Below are 15291 nucleotides of genomic sequence, written 5' to 3'. Positions count from 1 at the left end.
ATTTTAATTAATTTTCAGCTGTATATTTTAAGTTTTGTACTTGTAATAAATATATTGAAATTAAAAAAAATTATATTGTTTTATTGCAAGCTACTTGTTCTAAAGAATTATTTTGTATATCGAAAGTAAGATTGCATTTCAATTTGGAATACAATCCAATATTTAGATTATATCGGTATCAATTTCTTTTCGAACAGATTTGAAGTTTTCAATATGTGAATCGGTATCAGATTTTGTGAAATACGTAACAAACTCCTACATATAACATTTTTATAATGTTGTTTATGTATTAGCAATAGATTACGTGTTTTTAAATTTTATTAAAAAAACGTAAGTCGAATATTTGATTTGTAATGATAATAATATGAATAAAGTAAAACCTTAGTACTGAATCATTAAACATCAATTATTATCCTGTTATAGGAATAAATACGAGTAAAATAGTTTATGTCCAAAAGTACTTTTAATTTTTCAATTTATAAATTTTTCCCTCATAACTTTCTAAAACTTTGCATACTTATTTCAAAATTAACTAAAACTTTCTTTATCAAAGAATAGAAGTTGCAACATATTGTACCGATTAGTATTTACATATGCACAGGTACTAATATGGCAATAAATTAAAATTTGAAAAAAGTACGGAATTGTGTTTGGTACCAAATAAAGCTTGCGCAAGTGAAAAAAAGAAATGAAAATAAAACAAAATACAAATCCTTTAGAATTTATCTAAAGACGTAAAAGTGAATTATAAATATAAATTCTTAAACACTATTTTTAGCAACAAATTCTCTTAGAATATCACAAGCCATTTCTATATTATTACGTGATATACCCAAGGCTGTAATGGCATTCTCTTTGGAATAGCCTTCGTTCATTAGACGTGCTATATATTCTAAATTGATATTCTCGTAGGGTACGCTACAATCGCCCTTTTGATTGATTGATACGTTTTCATAAAGTAAAGGCTGTTGTTGTTGTTGTTTTTGATGATGATGCTGCTGGTGCTGTTGTTGTTGAGTTTGTGGTTGGATTTGTATTTGAGATTTAGGGATTTCAATAAGTTTATCACTTTGGTTTTTAAGCTCATTACGCAACGATGTATTAGAGGAGTTGGTAGTGGTGGTGGTACACAATTGTGTATAATTTGATGTTGATGATCTAGCTTCCAAAGGTCGCGTATCAATGACGCCCATTATGGTTTCAGCAGGCCCAACAATATCATCGTCCATTAGAGTGATCGAAGTATTCGAAATAAGATTTGATGACGATGTTAAACGTTGACTTCTCAGCTCTTCTACCAAAGTATCAACATTGCTGGTTGTGTTGTGCGGTGGTATGGGAGGAGCTGTTGTCTTTGGTACACATATATCACCCAAAGTAGCGGCTATATTATCAACACTTTTGCTAGTTTGTGGAGGTAAACAAGGTGTCTTTTGTATGGCTCCACTTCCATTACTATGACCGTTAGAAGCAATAACATTTGAAGCCATTGACGATGAAGAATTCTCTGCACCGGGAGATGATTTCCTGGGTGGCAATGGGGGAGCCACCGATGCTACGGCGGCACTGTTAGCTTCTCTCTTTTGAGCCTCTTTGGCAATAATAGCTTGTGATTCTTGGAGATTTTGCAATATGGCGTATGATGAATTTGAATTGTCATTGTTGTCCGATTTGCCCGACATTTTACTAGCGTAACCGGGTATAACAGTGGCATTGGTACCCATTAACGGAGCACTCATGCGATTGGTAGACTTCTGTGAGGATTGCGGTGTTGTGGCTGTATTTGAAGTGGTTGATGGTGTAATTACCGCGGAAGCCGATGATGAAATGGTACTTGCACTGCTATTGCTGCCATTTACCACATTCATAGGAGGGGCTGATGGAGAATGAGTTCCGGTTATGGCACTGGCCGCTGTTATGTAATTTACTGATGTATTGGCTAGCGATAGAGATGGTATATGACCAGCATATAGATCGTTTTGTACTGCCATCAAACTGGGTGTAGTACTGCGCCTCGAAAACCTTGGTGAAGTATGTGGACTGTGTTTGTCCGAGGAATGTGTTGATGAGGTCATATTATTGCTTAAAGCATGTAATGAAGAGGTCGCAATATTAAAGTCACCAGTATCCTGTATTGATATAAGAATTCAAAGTGGAGTCGCAAATAAAATTTATTTTAAAGTGGATTTTGAAGCAATTTTTTTGTTTGCAACTTTTTCTTACAACATAAGTAAAGATGCAAGGAAATGAAATGATTGTAAATGAAACTAAAAAAGGTAAGAAAGTGTCAAGAAAATAATAAACAGTTTCTTTCGATGAAAATAAAACAATATTAATTTTTATAGAATTTCTAGAGTTTCGAAAAAATATGACTCCGAAACCGAAATATATTAACAATTACATTTTATCTGAATCGAAGTTCGGATTGTCACGCATTGCATTAAAAAGTATTGTTAGCAGTACATAGTTATATTTGCATAAAAACATATAATAGATTTTTTTCGACAAATACATATGTACAAAAATATTTTTAAATAAACTTTTATTTAAAATTATTATTTATTTTTTAAAAAATTGTATGTAAAAATATATTAAAGATTAACAAAAACAAATTTTTATATTGAAAGAAAAAAAAACTCTGATTTAAGTGCAAACTGTTTACAAACGTATAGACAAAAAAATAAGAAATGATTCTATGATTTGGCCGTGCTTAGGAAGAATGAGTTGACATCAGAAAAAAATTACAATTTATAAACCATAATAAAAAAAAACGCAACGAGAACATAAACATAAAAAAAGAAAAACAAACTAACGAATAATAAATATAATATTTATTTCTCATGCACAAAAAACGCTGATAAAATTTCAAATTAGAAAAATTATAAAAAAATAATATAAACAAGTATAAATTTTATTAAATATTTTTTTTATTTTTATTTAAGGAAAATATATGTATATTTTTGTATTTTTTTATAGTCAATTCATTTTATATAATTAAAATAAAATATAATTAAAGAAAAGAAATTAAAAGAGCAAAAAATAAACAAAACAAAAAAACTTTTAGTTGGTATAAATATTATTATATTTTATATAATTTTATTTAAAATAATTTTTCGTTTTTTTTCAAAGCCAATAAAATTAAATAACTAATAATTTACAAGACACAATGGTATTTAATAGTATTTGTTTTATTTTTTATAATTGTATATATATAAATATGGTGTTTGTTTGTTTATTAAAATTAGTTTTAACACACGTACATATACCTATTAAAGTTAAAATTTAAAAAAAAAGACTAATAGAAAGAAAAATGGTAGAAAAATTAAAAAAAAGTAAAATAAAATCTTTGCTTTTTTATAAAAAAATCTCTGTTAATTAAAGGTTAAACAAAAAAAAAAAAAAACTAAAACTAAATTATTTCAAGCAGCCTCAGTTTTAAATTAAATTAAAAAAAAAAAAAATAATTCACAAAACCCAAAAACTTAAATACAGATTTAGAAACTTTCGATTTTAATAATTCTGCAGGCTGCTTTAATATCTTTATTAATTAAATTAATTTTTATAAAAACAGTCTTATAAAATGTGTACTCGAGACTCTGGTATAAACAATTGAACTAAACAAAAAAAAAAATGTTTTAAAGAAATAATAAAAAAAATTCTTTTAGAGGATTAATATAAATTAATTTTTGAATTTTATTAAGGCATATGTTGTTATCTTTTTTTTTATTAATTATTTTTTTTTAACGAAAACTAATTTTTAGTTTTCTTATTAGTTTAATTTATCATGCATATCATTATAGTATTTTTGTTTGTTTTTTTTTCTTTCTTTCTTTTTTATTATATATACTAAACTAAGTATCGGTTTTTATTTTAAAATAAAATGAAATGATGAATGAACTTAATTTATAAAAAAAATGCTAATTTCTACAATCTTTGGGAGAAAATGCAAATAAACAAAATAAAAATTTTATTAATTATGCCACTATTGCATTGTGTCTACTATACTATACTATATATGTATGTGTTTTTAATTAAGTAAAATTTTTTATTATTAATTATTTGCAATTATATACTTCGTTACTTTTTAGTGTATAAACGTGTTTGTGTCTTTTTATGAATTTTATAGGAAAGTGAAAATAAATTTTAGATAATTTTAAAATAATCTGTAATCTAAAATATGGTAAAAATAACTTTAACAAGATTTTTTTAAAAATACAAAGATACTGAATATAATTTTCTTACTACCTTTGTTTATAGAAGCTTTAGTTGATAACTACTAATTTTAAGAGTAAAATAACATTCACGTTTGTTCACTTAGATAACGATATTTACGTTTTTATTGTAACTCAAGAAGTTTACATATTTATTCATTTCATAGATTTGTCTTTTTTAAGCCAGAAGAATGAATGAATTAAAATTTGTTAATTCTACTCGAAAATGTAAGAGTTATAATAAAATGGTTTATAACAAATTTGTTAAAGCGCTTTTGAAAATAAATCTTATTAAACAGGAATAATTAACAAAATTTCTTTTGAAAATGAAAAATTTCGTCTCAATATAAAAATATATTTTATAAGTAAAAGAAAAGTAAAGCCTTCAATAATTTAATTGTGTTTTAAACCATTTTAAACCGCATAACAGATGACAGTATTACGAATATTTGTATAAACCCCATATTAATAATCAAATTATAGCAAAGGTTTTAAAAACAAACATAATTTACAAACAAAACTTCTCAGGAAAAATTTTAGAACTTGTTCTAAAAACAACTAGTTCTAGAACGAGTGAAAAAAGAACCACTTCAGATTCTTAAACAACAGCCTTGGAACTAGTAGTGGCGCCATTACTTCTGGAACCCATTCTTTAGAATATTGTTGTGGTTCTTAAATACTTCTATATAGTTTTCAAGGAACTTGTTCTTTGAAACTAGTTATACATTGCTACTACACTAATTCAATAGAACGCATACTAGTTCCGAAACAAATTAAAAATTTATAAACTTATTTTTATCGAAATAGAAAAAGCGTTCAAATGTATATTTTTGCATTCAACTAAACTACAAGATATTAAAGAGATCCCTAATTGAATGGCACCGATAGAAGGAAAAGTTAGCTGCTTAAAAGATTAGAGGTGCGGAAGAATTATATTAAATTTTACGTAAGATATGTATATATAAGTTTTGTAAATAACATTGGTACAATAATAAAAATTCCTCAACAATTTCTCAAATTGCTGCTAATCTTAATAATTTCAAACAAAAACGCTAAAAGAGAAATATTTATTTATACGTTCTCTAAAGCTTCCCTGGAACTAGTTCCGAGGTTGACAAATTCAAACAAAAATCACTGATTAAAGAACTAGTTCCAGAAGCGTTCTAAAGAACGAGTGTCGACTCCATAACGCTTCCTCAGAACAAGTTCCGAAGGAGACAATTTCGAGTTTAGACTAAAATAATGTGTTCTAGAACTAGTTATAGAACTAATACAATTTTTCCTGGGTTGTTATATAAATCTATCATGATGAAATAGAAATATGATTAAGTATAAAACTTTTACTGCAATTTAATTAATATTTCTACTATTTTTTCGAGTATTTTTCTTTTGTAAACTTCTTAGAATTACAAAAAATATCAACAAATATATAACAAGTTTGTTGTTAATTAAAAAAGATTTTGGGTATTCTTTTCAACGAAATCTACTAAAATTAAACATAAATTCTAAATGAAATAACTATAAATTAAGTTAATTTTAGAATAAAACTAATTAAATGGTAAATTAAATACAATACTATAATAATAAACATCATATCAGTAATGCAAATAAAAAAAGAGTCGAGTTTTTTAAATAAAACAAAAAATTTTCAAAATAAATACTTTTTTTTCTTATCGAAATTTGTTTTTTTTATCAAAATGCTATTTACAAATGAAGCTTTTACAAAGGAAAATGAGTAGAAAATATATAAATTAAGAAACAATGTGTTTAAGCAAATAAAAAATAATAATTAAGGAAAAAAGCCTTTTTATACAAGAGTTTATAAATAAATATATAATTAAATTCTTGATTCTTGCTTTTTTTTTAAATCACTATAAAAATTTAAACAGCAAAATATACTACATGCTTGTGATAAATACAGGCTATTAACTTAAAAACAAACAAAACAAGTGACAACTCTTTTGGGGAGTTTTTTGAATTTTCTTTTTATATAATTGAGCATATTTTTTTTTGTTTTTAATAGAAAAATCAGATTATTTTTAGTTTTAGTTGATTTAAAAAGAGAAAAGGCGGCTTGTAATCTTCGAAGTGATATTTATCGATAAATATTTAAATATAAAAACGGAAATAGTAATAAGTAAGAACTTAAGCTAATAGATTTTAAACTATACCTCAGTGTCATCATCATCATTAGTTAGCTGATGGCGTCCATTAGTAGCATTACGATTGTGTTGTTTACGAGGATCAAAGGCATCTACGACAATTTGTTCGGTGCCTTTAATTTCAGCACGACAAAATGGACATCCCTAAAATTTAACAATTATATTTGTTTTTTTGTTTGTTCATGACAACTTATTATTGTTATTATCATTATTTACCTGTCCTTCTGAGTCTACTTGCCATGACGTTAAACATGGTGTACACAACAAGTGACCACATGGCTCTATACGTATGTCTTTGTCATTTTCGGCGCAAATTTTACACAATTGGAAGGTACTTCCTATAGTTAGGATATGAAGTTTTTATAAAACAGAAGAGAAATATAGAAAATATATTATAGAATTTTAAATTTAACTTAATTTTTTTTTTATAAAATACTAACCCATTTCACAGTAAAGTTCATATTGTTCTTGAGTCACAGTTATGTGATCTTCAGTGGGGCTTTGTACAGCCGAAGATAAATCAGGATTATACGCTTGACCATCAGGATATAAATAGAAACCCTCCCTATAAGAATGTATTAAATATTTATGATTTAACTTTACGACTCTAATAGAAAATAAAAATTTATATTTTAATGTAAGAATTAAATTTTCAAAGTAGTCAGTTATTAGAAAAGGTTTATGAAACTCTTCTAAGATTATGTGTAAAGTTGAACATTTTTTAATCAGAATCATCAAATACATAACAAATACATCAGTGTTGTACAAATACATTAACGTAAAATTTTTGACAATGAAAATATCTAAAAATTTCCTTTTATTTCCCAATAAAGAAAAATAGAATTTGTTTCAACCTTGTAACTAACCATAACTTCTGCATTTTGTAAAACAACTTCTGGGGAAATGTAAAATATGCTTTAAAAAATTCTAGAAACAACTGGGGTCTGCTTGAACAATATTACTGCTTATTTAGCAGTAAATTTCATGCACCTATCTCAAATTTCATAAATCATATATTATTATTATTATTATTATTATTATTATTCGAGAGATATTCCAAAGTTTTCCCTATATAATTGAGATAATGATTACAAGTCCTAACTGTGCCTCTATATCTTAAAAATGTTAAAGGAAAAAATAATTATATTCAGGTTTTTGGTTAAAACAGTACATAATACAATTGTTTTTATTATTAAAAAATGGATAAAACAAACAGTATTTGTCGTTACCCTTAAATCGTCAGATTTCGCAATCATCGTAACACCACAGAATTTATTCAACGTATACATATTAACAAAAATATGATTTATCATATTAAAATTCTTTAATCGTATCAAATATGTTTTAATTTAAGATCACTACAAATATTAGGTTCATTGACATTCATTGGAACGCTGTCATATGGATAAAAATGAAAAAGTTTATTACTTACCTATGTCCGTCTAATAATGCCTGGCATAATGACTTATTTTGCGGTATAGTTTGTAAAATTTCTCCATCCGCCGTAACGTAGCCGATTGCCCATTGGCCTAACCGTGTACACGATAATCTATTAATTTGTGAAAACAACAGATAATTTATTAAAATGTGTATGCAAATAAATACTCAGTGTATGTAAACAAACAAACGAAAACCCCATTTAAAAAACAAACTCAATCAATCCCAGCCATATATAGACTACGATAAACTGTCCGTCAAAAATTATTGTTACTGGCTGGCCGGCCGATTGGTTTGCATATGATTCATATGTTTGTTTGAATGTCTGTATGATTGACAAAATTAACATACTACGTACCTAAAAACATAACTTCCGGCTTTGTGTATATAACGCTGTAGTCTAGCTTTGACTTCATCATATGTTAAAAATGCCACATAGCCGGGATGGGTGACAGCCAAAATTTGCCAATTTCGTAAGAGTGTTGCCCAAGGTTGAAAGAGTCTTGTGAAGACATCAAATTCAAAATTCGATATATAATCATTACAAGTCAAATCGATGGTTGTCTTTAAAGCCATAGCCTCTAAACCAGATGATATGGGATGTACTTTATTCAATTCCTGACGAAAGATTTTCCAAGGCACCAGAGTACTAAATGCGCAAGCACACACAAACATTAAACACCAAATTAGTTATGTTAAAGAAAGATATTTTTAAAGCATACAACACCCACCTATTGCCAAAATTAGATTTCCAGAAATCTGCTGCATCCGCTTTTGTAATTCGAAACTGATCTCCGGCAAAGACACCATTTGGAAATATAGCCTTTAATTCGCTCAACATATGGGAGAAGACCAGACTTAGTTTGGTCAGATTACGACGGTAGTGGGAGTTTTCATCAAACATTTTCTCTTTACCTTCCTTGAATAGCTTTATGGCCTGTTTGCATTTTCGCATTAAATTATTGATAAAGACATTGAAATGTTCATTGTTGTGAAGAATATGCATTTGATCCTCATTTTTAGAGTATATCAAACGCAGTCTCTGATAGGTGTCCGGCAAAATGTCCAATATAAAGGGTGGGCTGTTTTTCAGATTCATCTTAGGTTGCTGGCACAATTTCACGACTTTATCCATTAATTTCCATGTTTTTTCGAGGGTCTTCTTGTCGGTGGACAGCCGTTGGGGCCCACATGCCTCCGAAAATGCACCATGCAGCTTGGAAAATATCGAACTTATGTTTTTCGATTGCTGTATGCGACTTGTACGGCTCGTCGCCATCTTTTACGTCCGTCCGTCTTGGTAGTCACCGTCGTCGATATCGTCGACGTCGTCTGCTACTTCGTTCCCAAAAACTTTTGCTGCAAGTGCAACTGAAAACCAATTCTAGTTGCAATTTTTCTCACTAAAAACTTTAAATTTCACTTGTTTCTTAGGGCACACACTCTCATAAAGATTTTCCGCAGAGTTTTCATTAGTTTTACAAATGTTTTAAATCGAAAAAATTAATTTTTTTGTCTGGATTTCTTATTTTTCAACACTCACTACATATATGTAGTCTTTGATAATTTTCAATGAAAATTCACAGTTGCAAAACATGGTACTTTTTATTAGACGTATAATTTAAGTAGTAATGTATTATATTTTAATTACACAATTAATTTACTCCTAACTTATAAAATTTAATTAAATATAAAAATCATTAAAATTTTTTAGAATATTTTAGTATTTTCATGTCCAGTTTATAAAATAAAAAATCTGCATTCATGAGAATATATAATTGATTTTACTACTAGTATTTACAGCTGTGGCCAAAAGAAAATTAACTTTGAAATCCGCGATAAAGTAGCTGTCTCTTTCTAAAATTAAATGAGTGAAAACACAATTGAAGCGAAACGAAAAAATAAATAGGTAGTTGTGGTTTGGAAAACTTTTAGATTTACATTAATTATATTATGTAAAATCATTAATTGAAATTGAAGCGAATGAAAATTCGATTTTTTACAACTTTTTGTTTCTTTTTGACTTAATTGTAATATATTTATTAGCTAAATTTAATTTTCGTTCACAGTTCACAAGAAAAAATTTATTTCACACTGAAATAAAAATTTATTTTAAAATTGATAAAATGCACTCTATTTTAAAAATAGATAAATTTTCTCTTCAAAAATAGATTATTGGGCCTTACACGTAAAAATAAAAAAAAATCTTCAAATTGATGAAATTAAAATTCAAGAATAATTGAAAACCCCATCAATGATCTTAGTAGGTAGTGATGATAAGTCGGCGATAACAGTTGTTTGATTTTATGTTTTATTTATTGAAGTAATATAAATCCTATAAGGCCAATCTTACGTATTACTAAGCCATAATGCCATAACTTAACATAAAATACAAAGGGGGTTATTATGTAAATCCCTTCCCCTCACTTCACTTTTTACATATAAATTGTTTTTTGTGTTTTCAAAAATTAGTATGAAAATATTTTCAACACAAGGTTAGGTGTTTTACTAAACAAGGGGGAAAGCGTTGCAATCCTGTTCTTGAATGTACGGACGATCGCAACTCCCACGTGTCATTTTATTTGGTATTATTTCGTTTGCTATTTTGAAAAAATTCACCACAAATCAATTAATTTCTTAATATTTTGTAAATTTATTGTATTTAATTTGTCAACTGGACCCAATAATGTCTTACTCAACTAAAAAAATGTTCAAGGCCATTGTAATTTGTCAAACCTAAAAAGTATGCTATGATTTTTAATTACATTCGAAAAGTATGCTACTGTTTTTCAAAAATATATACATATGTACAATGTACATACGTATCTATGTAAATATGTATGTATGTACATAACAGATAGTGGATAATTAATGTTAACAACATAATTGTCCACAAGTTCATTCGATAGTATCAAAGTAAATTTATAAAGTAGCATCACTTGAACAGCTGACTATTTTTTTAACTATAGTTTCTATAGAAAAATAAAATTAGTTGTCAAAGTTTGTTTTGAAAATTGTTAACATTGTTTATGTCGCCATTTTTAAATTGTGTTTTGCAATTTGTTAAAATTGTTAAAATTAAATCCTTAATATTTTCAACTTAAAAGTAATATTTTATATTTATGTTTTGTTCACTTTGTTGTTAAAGGAAATTTTCTTAAATTTTATTTTGACACATTCTTGGATTATTCCAAAAACAAAATATATGTGTTTGTTGTAGATGTTGTTGTACAACAAGAGATGTCGCTACTTTATTAATTTACTTTGGATAGTATCTTGTTGTATAGTAGTTTCGATTTAATTTTTACAGTGGGTCAAAGTTTAATATTTTTGTCGAACATATGTTTAATCTTATCTATATTTCTTATTACCAGGGCAAGGATTTTCATGCACCGATACTTTAAAGACCAATATTTTAACCGTTATAATTAGCAGCAAAAACTCAAAATACCTTCCGCACTTTTGTGGTTTTTAAAATTAAATAAAACTGTGTAAAATTTTATTTTATAAAACTTAGTATTTTGTTGTTAAATCGAAATTTGTTGATACTTATTTAAAAAGAGAAAACAAAACAATTTGTTTTAGAAAAATTAAAAAATATGCTATTAAAATGTTGGAAAAATGCAATTTAAAGAAAAATATGCAATTTATGCATTTATAACAAAATATGCAACAACAACTCGTTACAATTTTTTAGCAAATTTTTTGATTCGAAAAGAAAACTAGTTAAAAGTTATTTTGAGTTACTGACTACAAACATGCATTTGCATAGAAATCCTTGCCCTGCCTATCTTTTTACCTATTATTTGCTGAAAATGTTGTTCCAATGGTTTTCACTTTCAGATAAAAAAATATTTAAACAATTTGCATTATATCCGATCCTCTAACTAAAAAACGGATTTTTGGCTTATATTTTCATTTAAGTGTGTAACTGACATTTTTATTCAGAGAGCTTATTATAAGTTCTTAAAATAATATAATTTTGTACATCATTGTAAATGAAACGAAATGTCGAAGGAAAAGCATGTCTGAAAGATGTAAAATAGATAAAGAGGTTAAAAATTAAAAGTTTTTAGTTCCAGTAAGATGACACCCAGATTCGAAATGGCATTTCTGTAGATTATTTTAAAGATTTAAATCGACTCAGAAAGTGATTCAGTATTGAAATTGATTTCAGGGAGTTATAATGCTGATTTACTATGGGAAAATAGATGTATTTTTCAATATATACAACTCATACTCATAAATTTTTCACAATATTTATGGTTTTTAGAGTGTTAACATTAAATATGCTTTCCCATTGGAATCGGCAATAATAAAAAATATAGGTCAAATGTATGTGTTCTACATGATTATTATTCCTGTGTAGAGAGTATGATTTATTATCTTGTTGAAATGTTTGTAAATGCAGTTGGTAAACTATTTATAAATTTTTAAGTGTCTTACACCGTACAGAGGGATAAAGATAATTAATTTTAAAAAGGAAAAGCTTGCGTCGAGTTTATGTATATGTTTGTTTTTAATCTCAAAGCCTACGCTTCATTAGTTTGAATAAAAGAATATTTTACCGCATTCACAGATTCAAGAGAAATAATAAAATTTTATAGACATTAGTTGGTCACTTGGCAATCTGCGGTATGCAAATAAAAAACAAGATAAGATGGTTACAAGACATCATCACCAACCACATTGCCACCACCCCACACCACCACGGCTACCATCGTCAACAGTCGACCAAAGACCAAGTTGACCAAAGAGACCACCACAAATCAAATGCTGTTCACTTTTTTATTTGGCGAAAGGAATACTGCAAAAAAAAAAAAAAAAACAATAACAAGAAAAATAAAACAACAACATTTGCTAACGGCTATGTGGCAAGTCGCGTTAATAGATTTTTGTTTTTATTGTTGCCACAGCCATAATGAGGGTCAAAGCAATCATCTCTTTTAAATTGAACAAACTGCGGTTGGTTAATGCAACTCGAAGAAAGAAAGAAAAACTGTTCAGGGGGAAATATAAAAGTGGCATGAAATAAAAGCAAAAACCTGTCAAAAGTTAATGCAAATTTTATTTTATTTAAACTTTACCCGTCTTTTAATATGCAAATACTTACACATATTTCATAGATATTGTATAAAAACATACATTCATAAGTACAGATGTACATACATACATACATATGTATGTATGTAGATATGTATTTGAAAGTTGGTAAAGGGGTATATTAGAGTAAATTTTATTATCAGTTGTGTTTGTTGTATTGAAAAAAAGAGAGTTTTTCCAATATTTGTAAATATTGCAAATTGTTTGAAGTTGAATGCGGCATAATATGGTTTTACCTTCTACACATAGTATCCATTTACAATTACACATTTACACATCCAATTTGTTAACCAAAAACAAATATTGGTTATAGCTGCTTATATAGTGTTGCAGCTGTAGATGCGCCAACAGGCTGCGGCAGCATCGTGGCAAACACATCGGTATAAAAAGTAAAATCTAGCTCACCATACAAATTACTAAAAAGCCCCTCAGATATGTGAGGGGCTTTTTGCTTGTTTTGTTTATACAGTGGGCTGGTTCATTTGAATTGAAAGAAAAAAATTATTCCTTTTTATCTAATATACAACAATTTTTTCTTGATCTCGAATGCAGTAATATCTTTATAAATTAATTTTGTATTAGGATAATATGATATATTTTTAGTTTATTTTTGTTTTTAACACAAAAACTCCCCGGGATATATAAATTTTTTAACTTTCCGATTCACTGAAATTAGAATCAGAAAATGATTCTGAGCCGATTAGAAAATTTTAAGGTGGTAAGGACTAATATTTATTTCAAACATCAGCCTAATAGCCTCTTCACTATAGTGGTATATAGTTAAATAACCTTATTTTAATTAAGGTTGGCTATCGTTACGCCCGTTATCTTTAAAATAACCGTAATTTTAAATTATTTTCTTTCCAATATTATATTTTTAATATATATATATCATTTACTGTTGAAATACCTTTAATGATATAAGCTTAAATATCGCCGATTTCTGGAAATGCGACTCCCATAGGTTTTTCCAATGTATCATAAGGTTGTCCACTCATTCTTGATAGATTTTTATTGGTTTATAAAACGTTTTAGTAAAAATTATTTCATCATGTTTTCTAATATCTTTAAATTCATTTTATAAATTTTAATTAAAAGCTTTATTTAAATTGATTTGTGGCAATCAAAAAAGTTTTCAATATTTTGTTTAAGTGTGAAATTCTATTAAAGGCACTTTATTTATTAAATTATTAAAAACCAGTTGAAAAATGCATCAATTATTGTCTGCAAATTAATAAAAATGTTCAATTGATTATATAAATTGACGAATATTGATTGAGCTGAGTGATATAACCTATAAATTGAAATTGTAGACTGCATAAGTTTTTATATTTGTTGCGATTCTATTTCTAAATTATAATTTTAATTAACATTTTGTCAAATTATTTTATTTTTATATATAGAGATGTTACGAGATTACAGTTTATTTTACCTTTAGTCCCACTGTACAATCTTCAGATGCAGCAGCAGTATTACAGTCTGCCTTACAGCCCCAAACAAAGCCAGTAGGCTATGAAAACAATAAGCGGCATATATGCAGTAGTAGCTCCAAATCAAGTTTCATTTTCTGCGCAAACTCACAGACTTTTTTTTGGGTTTTTAGTTGGATGTTCGAAGTTGATTTTGATTGTTTTACTCCTCATTGAATACAACAAACAGACTCCAACAAACAACGTACAACAAAAACACAAATAACAAAAACAATAAACAAACAATTGTATGAAATGTTAGTAAGTAAATTTAAAAGTACTCGTGCCTCAATTTTTTTATTCGATTCGTATAATGTATGCATGCGGTTTTTATTTTATTATGTATATTTTTTTTTATCCACCATCTGAACAGATGAGAAGTATGTATATTAATTCCCTCATTCCTTTTGTAACATACATACATATGTATGTATTAATGTTTTGTAATAAATATGGTGAAACGATTAAAAGACGATGACATCTAAATAAGGGTACCTAAAATCATGTACGGAGTCATCTGATGCTTGTTTTCACATACACCAAAAGTAGTACTCGTAATTCTTATATATGTGAAGGGCATATAAAATTCGGTTTAGTCGAATAAAATACTCTTACTTGTTTCTGATTATATTTGTTTTATGTGTTAGGAACACTGCTGGTTGAAATTTGTTTGTAGCTTTATATTGCTGCTTGATGCCACATTCAGTCAGTCAGTCAGAGAGCCAGTTGTTGGGTCTTCTAGTATGGTTGGATATACATATAGTAGTAAGCAGTAGCATTACCATTGTATGGTAAGTATAACGCAGTCAGTAGTAGTAGCAAACCAGGCAGCCAAACTGCCTGCCTGCCAGCCAGCCAGTCGTGTCTGCCTTTCACTGGGTATATAAAACTAGAAGACATAACGCGGCA

General features: G+C 27.7%; 1 protein-coding gene across 1 annotated transcript; it reads right to left on the bottom strand.

Annotated features, from left to right (window-relative positions):
• On the bottom strand, positions 1-9382 carry LOC111677441 (E3 ubiquitin-protein ligase CBL-B-B). Its single transcript, XM_023438556.2, has 7 exons — positions 8542-9382; positions 8169-8459; positions 7806-7922; positions 6814-6938; positions 6590-6711; positions 6383-6517; positions 1-2129 (listed from the first exon to the last, which is right to left on the bottom strand). The coding sequence occupies exons 1-7, from the start codon at positions 9087-9089 to the stop codon at positions 762-764; spliced, it is 2706 nt and encodes a 901-aa protein (XP_023294324.2). The 5' UTR covers positions 9090-9382; the 3' UTR covers positions 1-761.
• Between the last annotated feature and the right edge of the window lie 5909 nt (positions 9383-15291).

Source organism: Lucilia cuprina, chromosome 5 (assembly GCF_022045245.1).
Source record: "Lucilia cuprina isolate Lc7/37 chromosome 5, ASM2204524v1, whole genome shotgun sequence".
Lineage (NCBI taxonomy): Eukaryota > Metazoa > Arthropoda > Insecta > Diptera > Calliphoridae > Lucilia > Lucilia cuprina.
This window is presented reverse-complemented; position numbering and strand designations above follow the sequence as displayed.

Excerpts from the sequence above, each read along its gene's own strand:
- LOC111677441 (XM_023438556.2), bottom strand. The coding sequence starts at position 9,089 with ATGGCGACGAGCCGTACAAGTCGCATACAGCAATCGAAAAACATAAGT. Across the intron at positions 6,518-6,589 it reads AAGTAGACTCAGAAGGACAG|GGATGTCCATTTTGTCGTGC; the intron begins GTAAATAATGAT and ends GTTAAATTTTAG. Across the intron at positions 2,130-6,382 it reads ATGATGATGATGACACTGAG|GATACTGGTGACTTTAATAT; the intron begins GTATAGTTTAAA and ends ATATCAATACAG.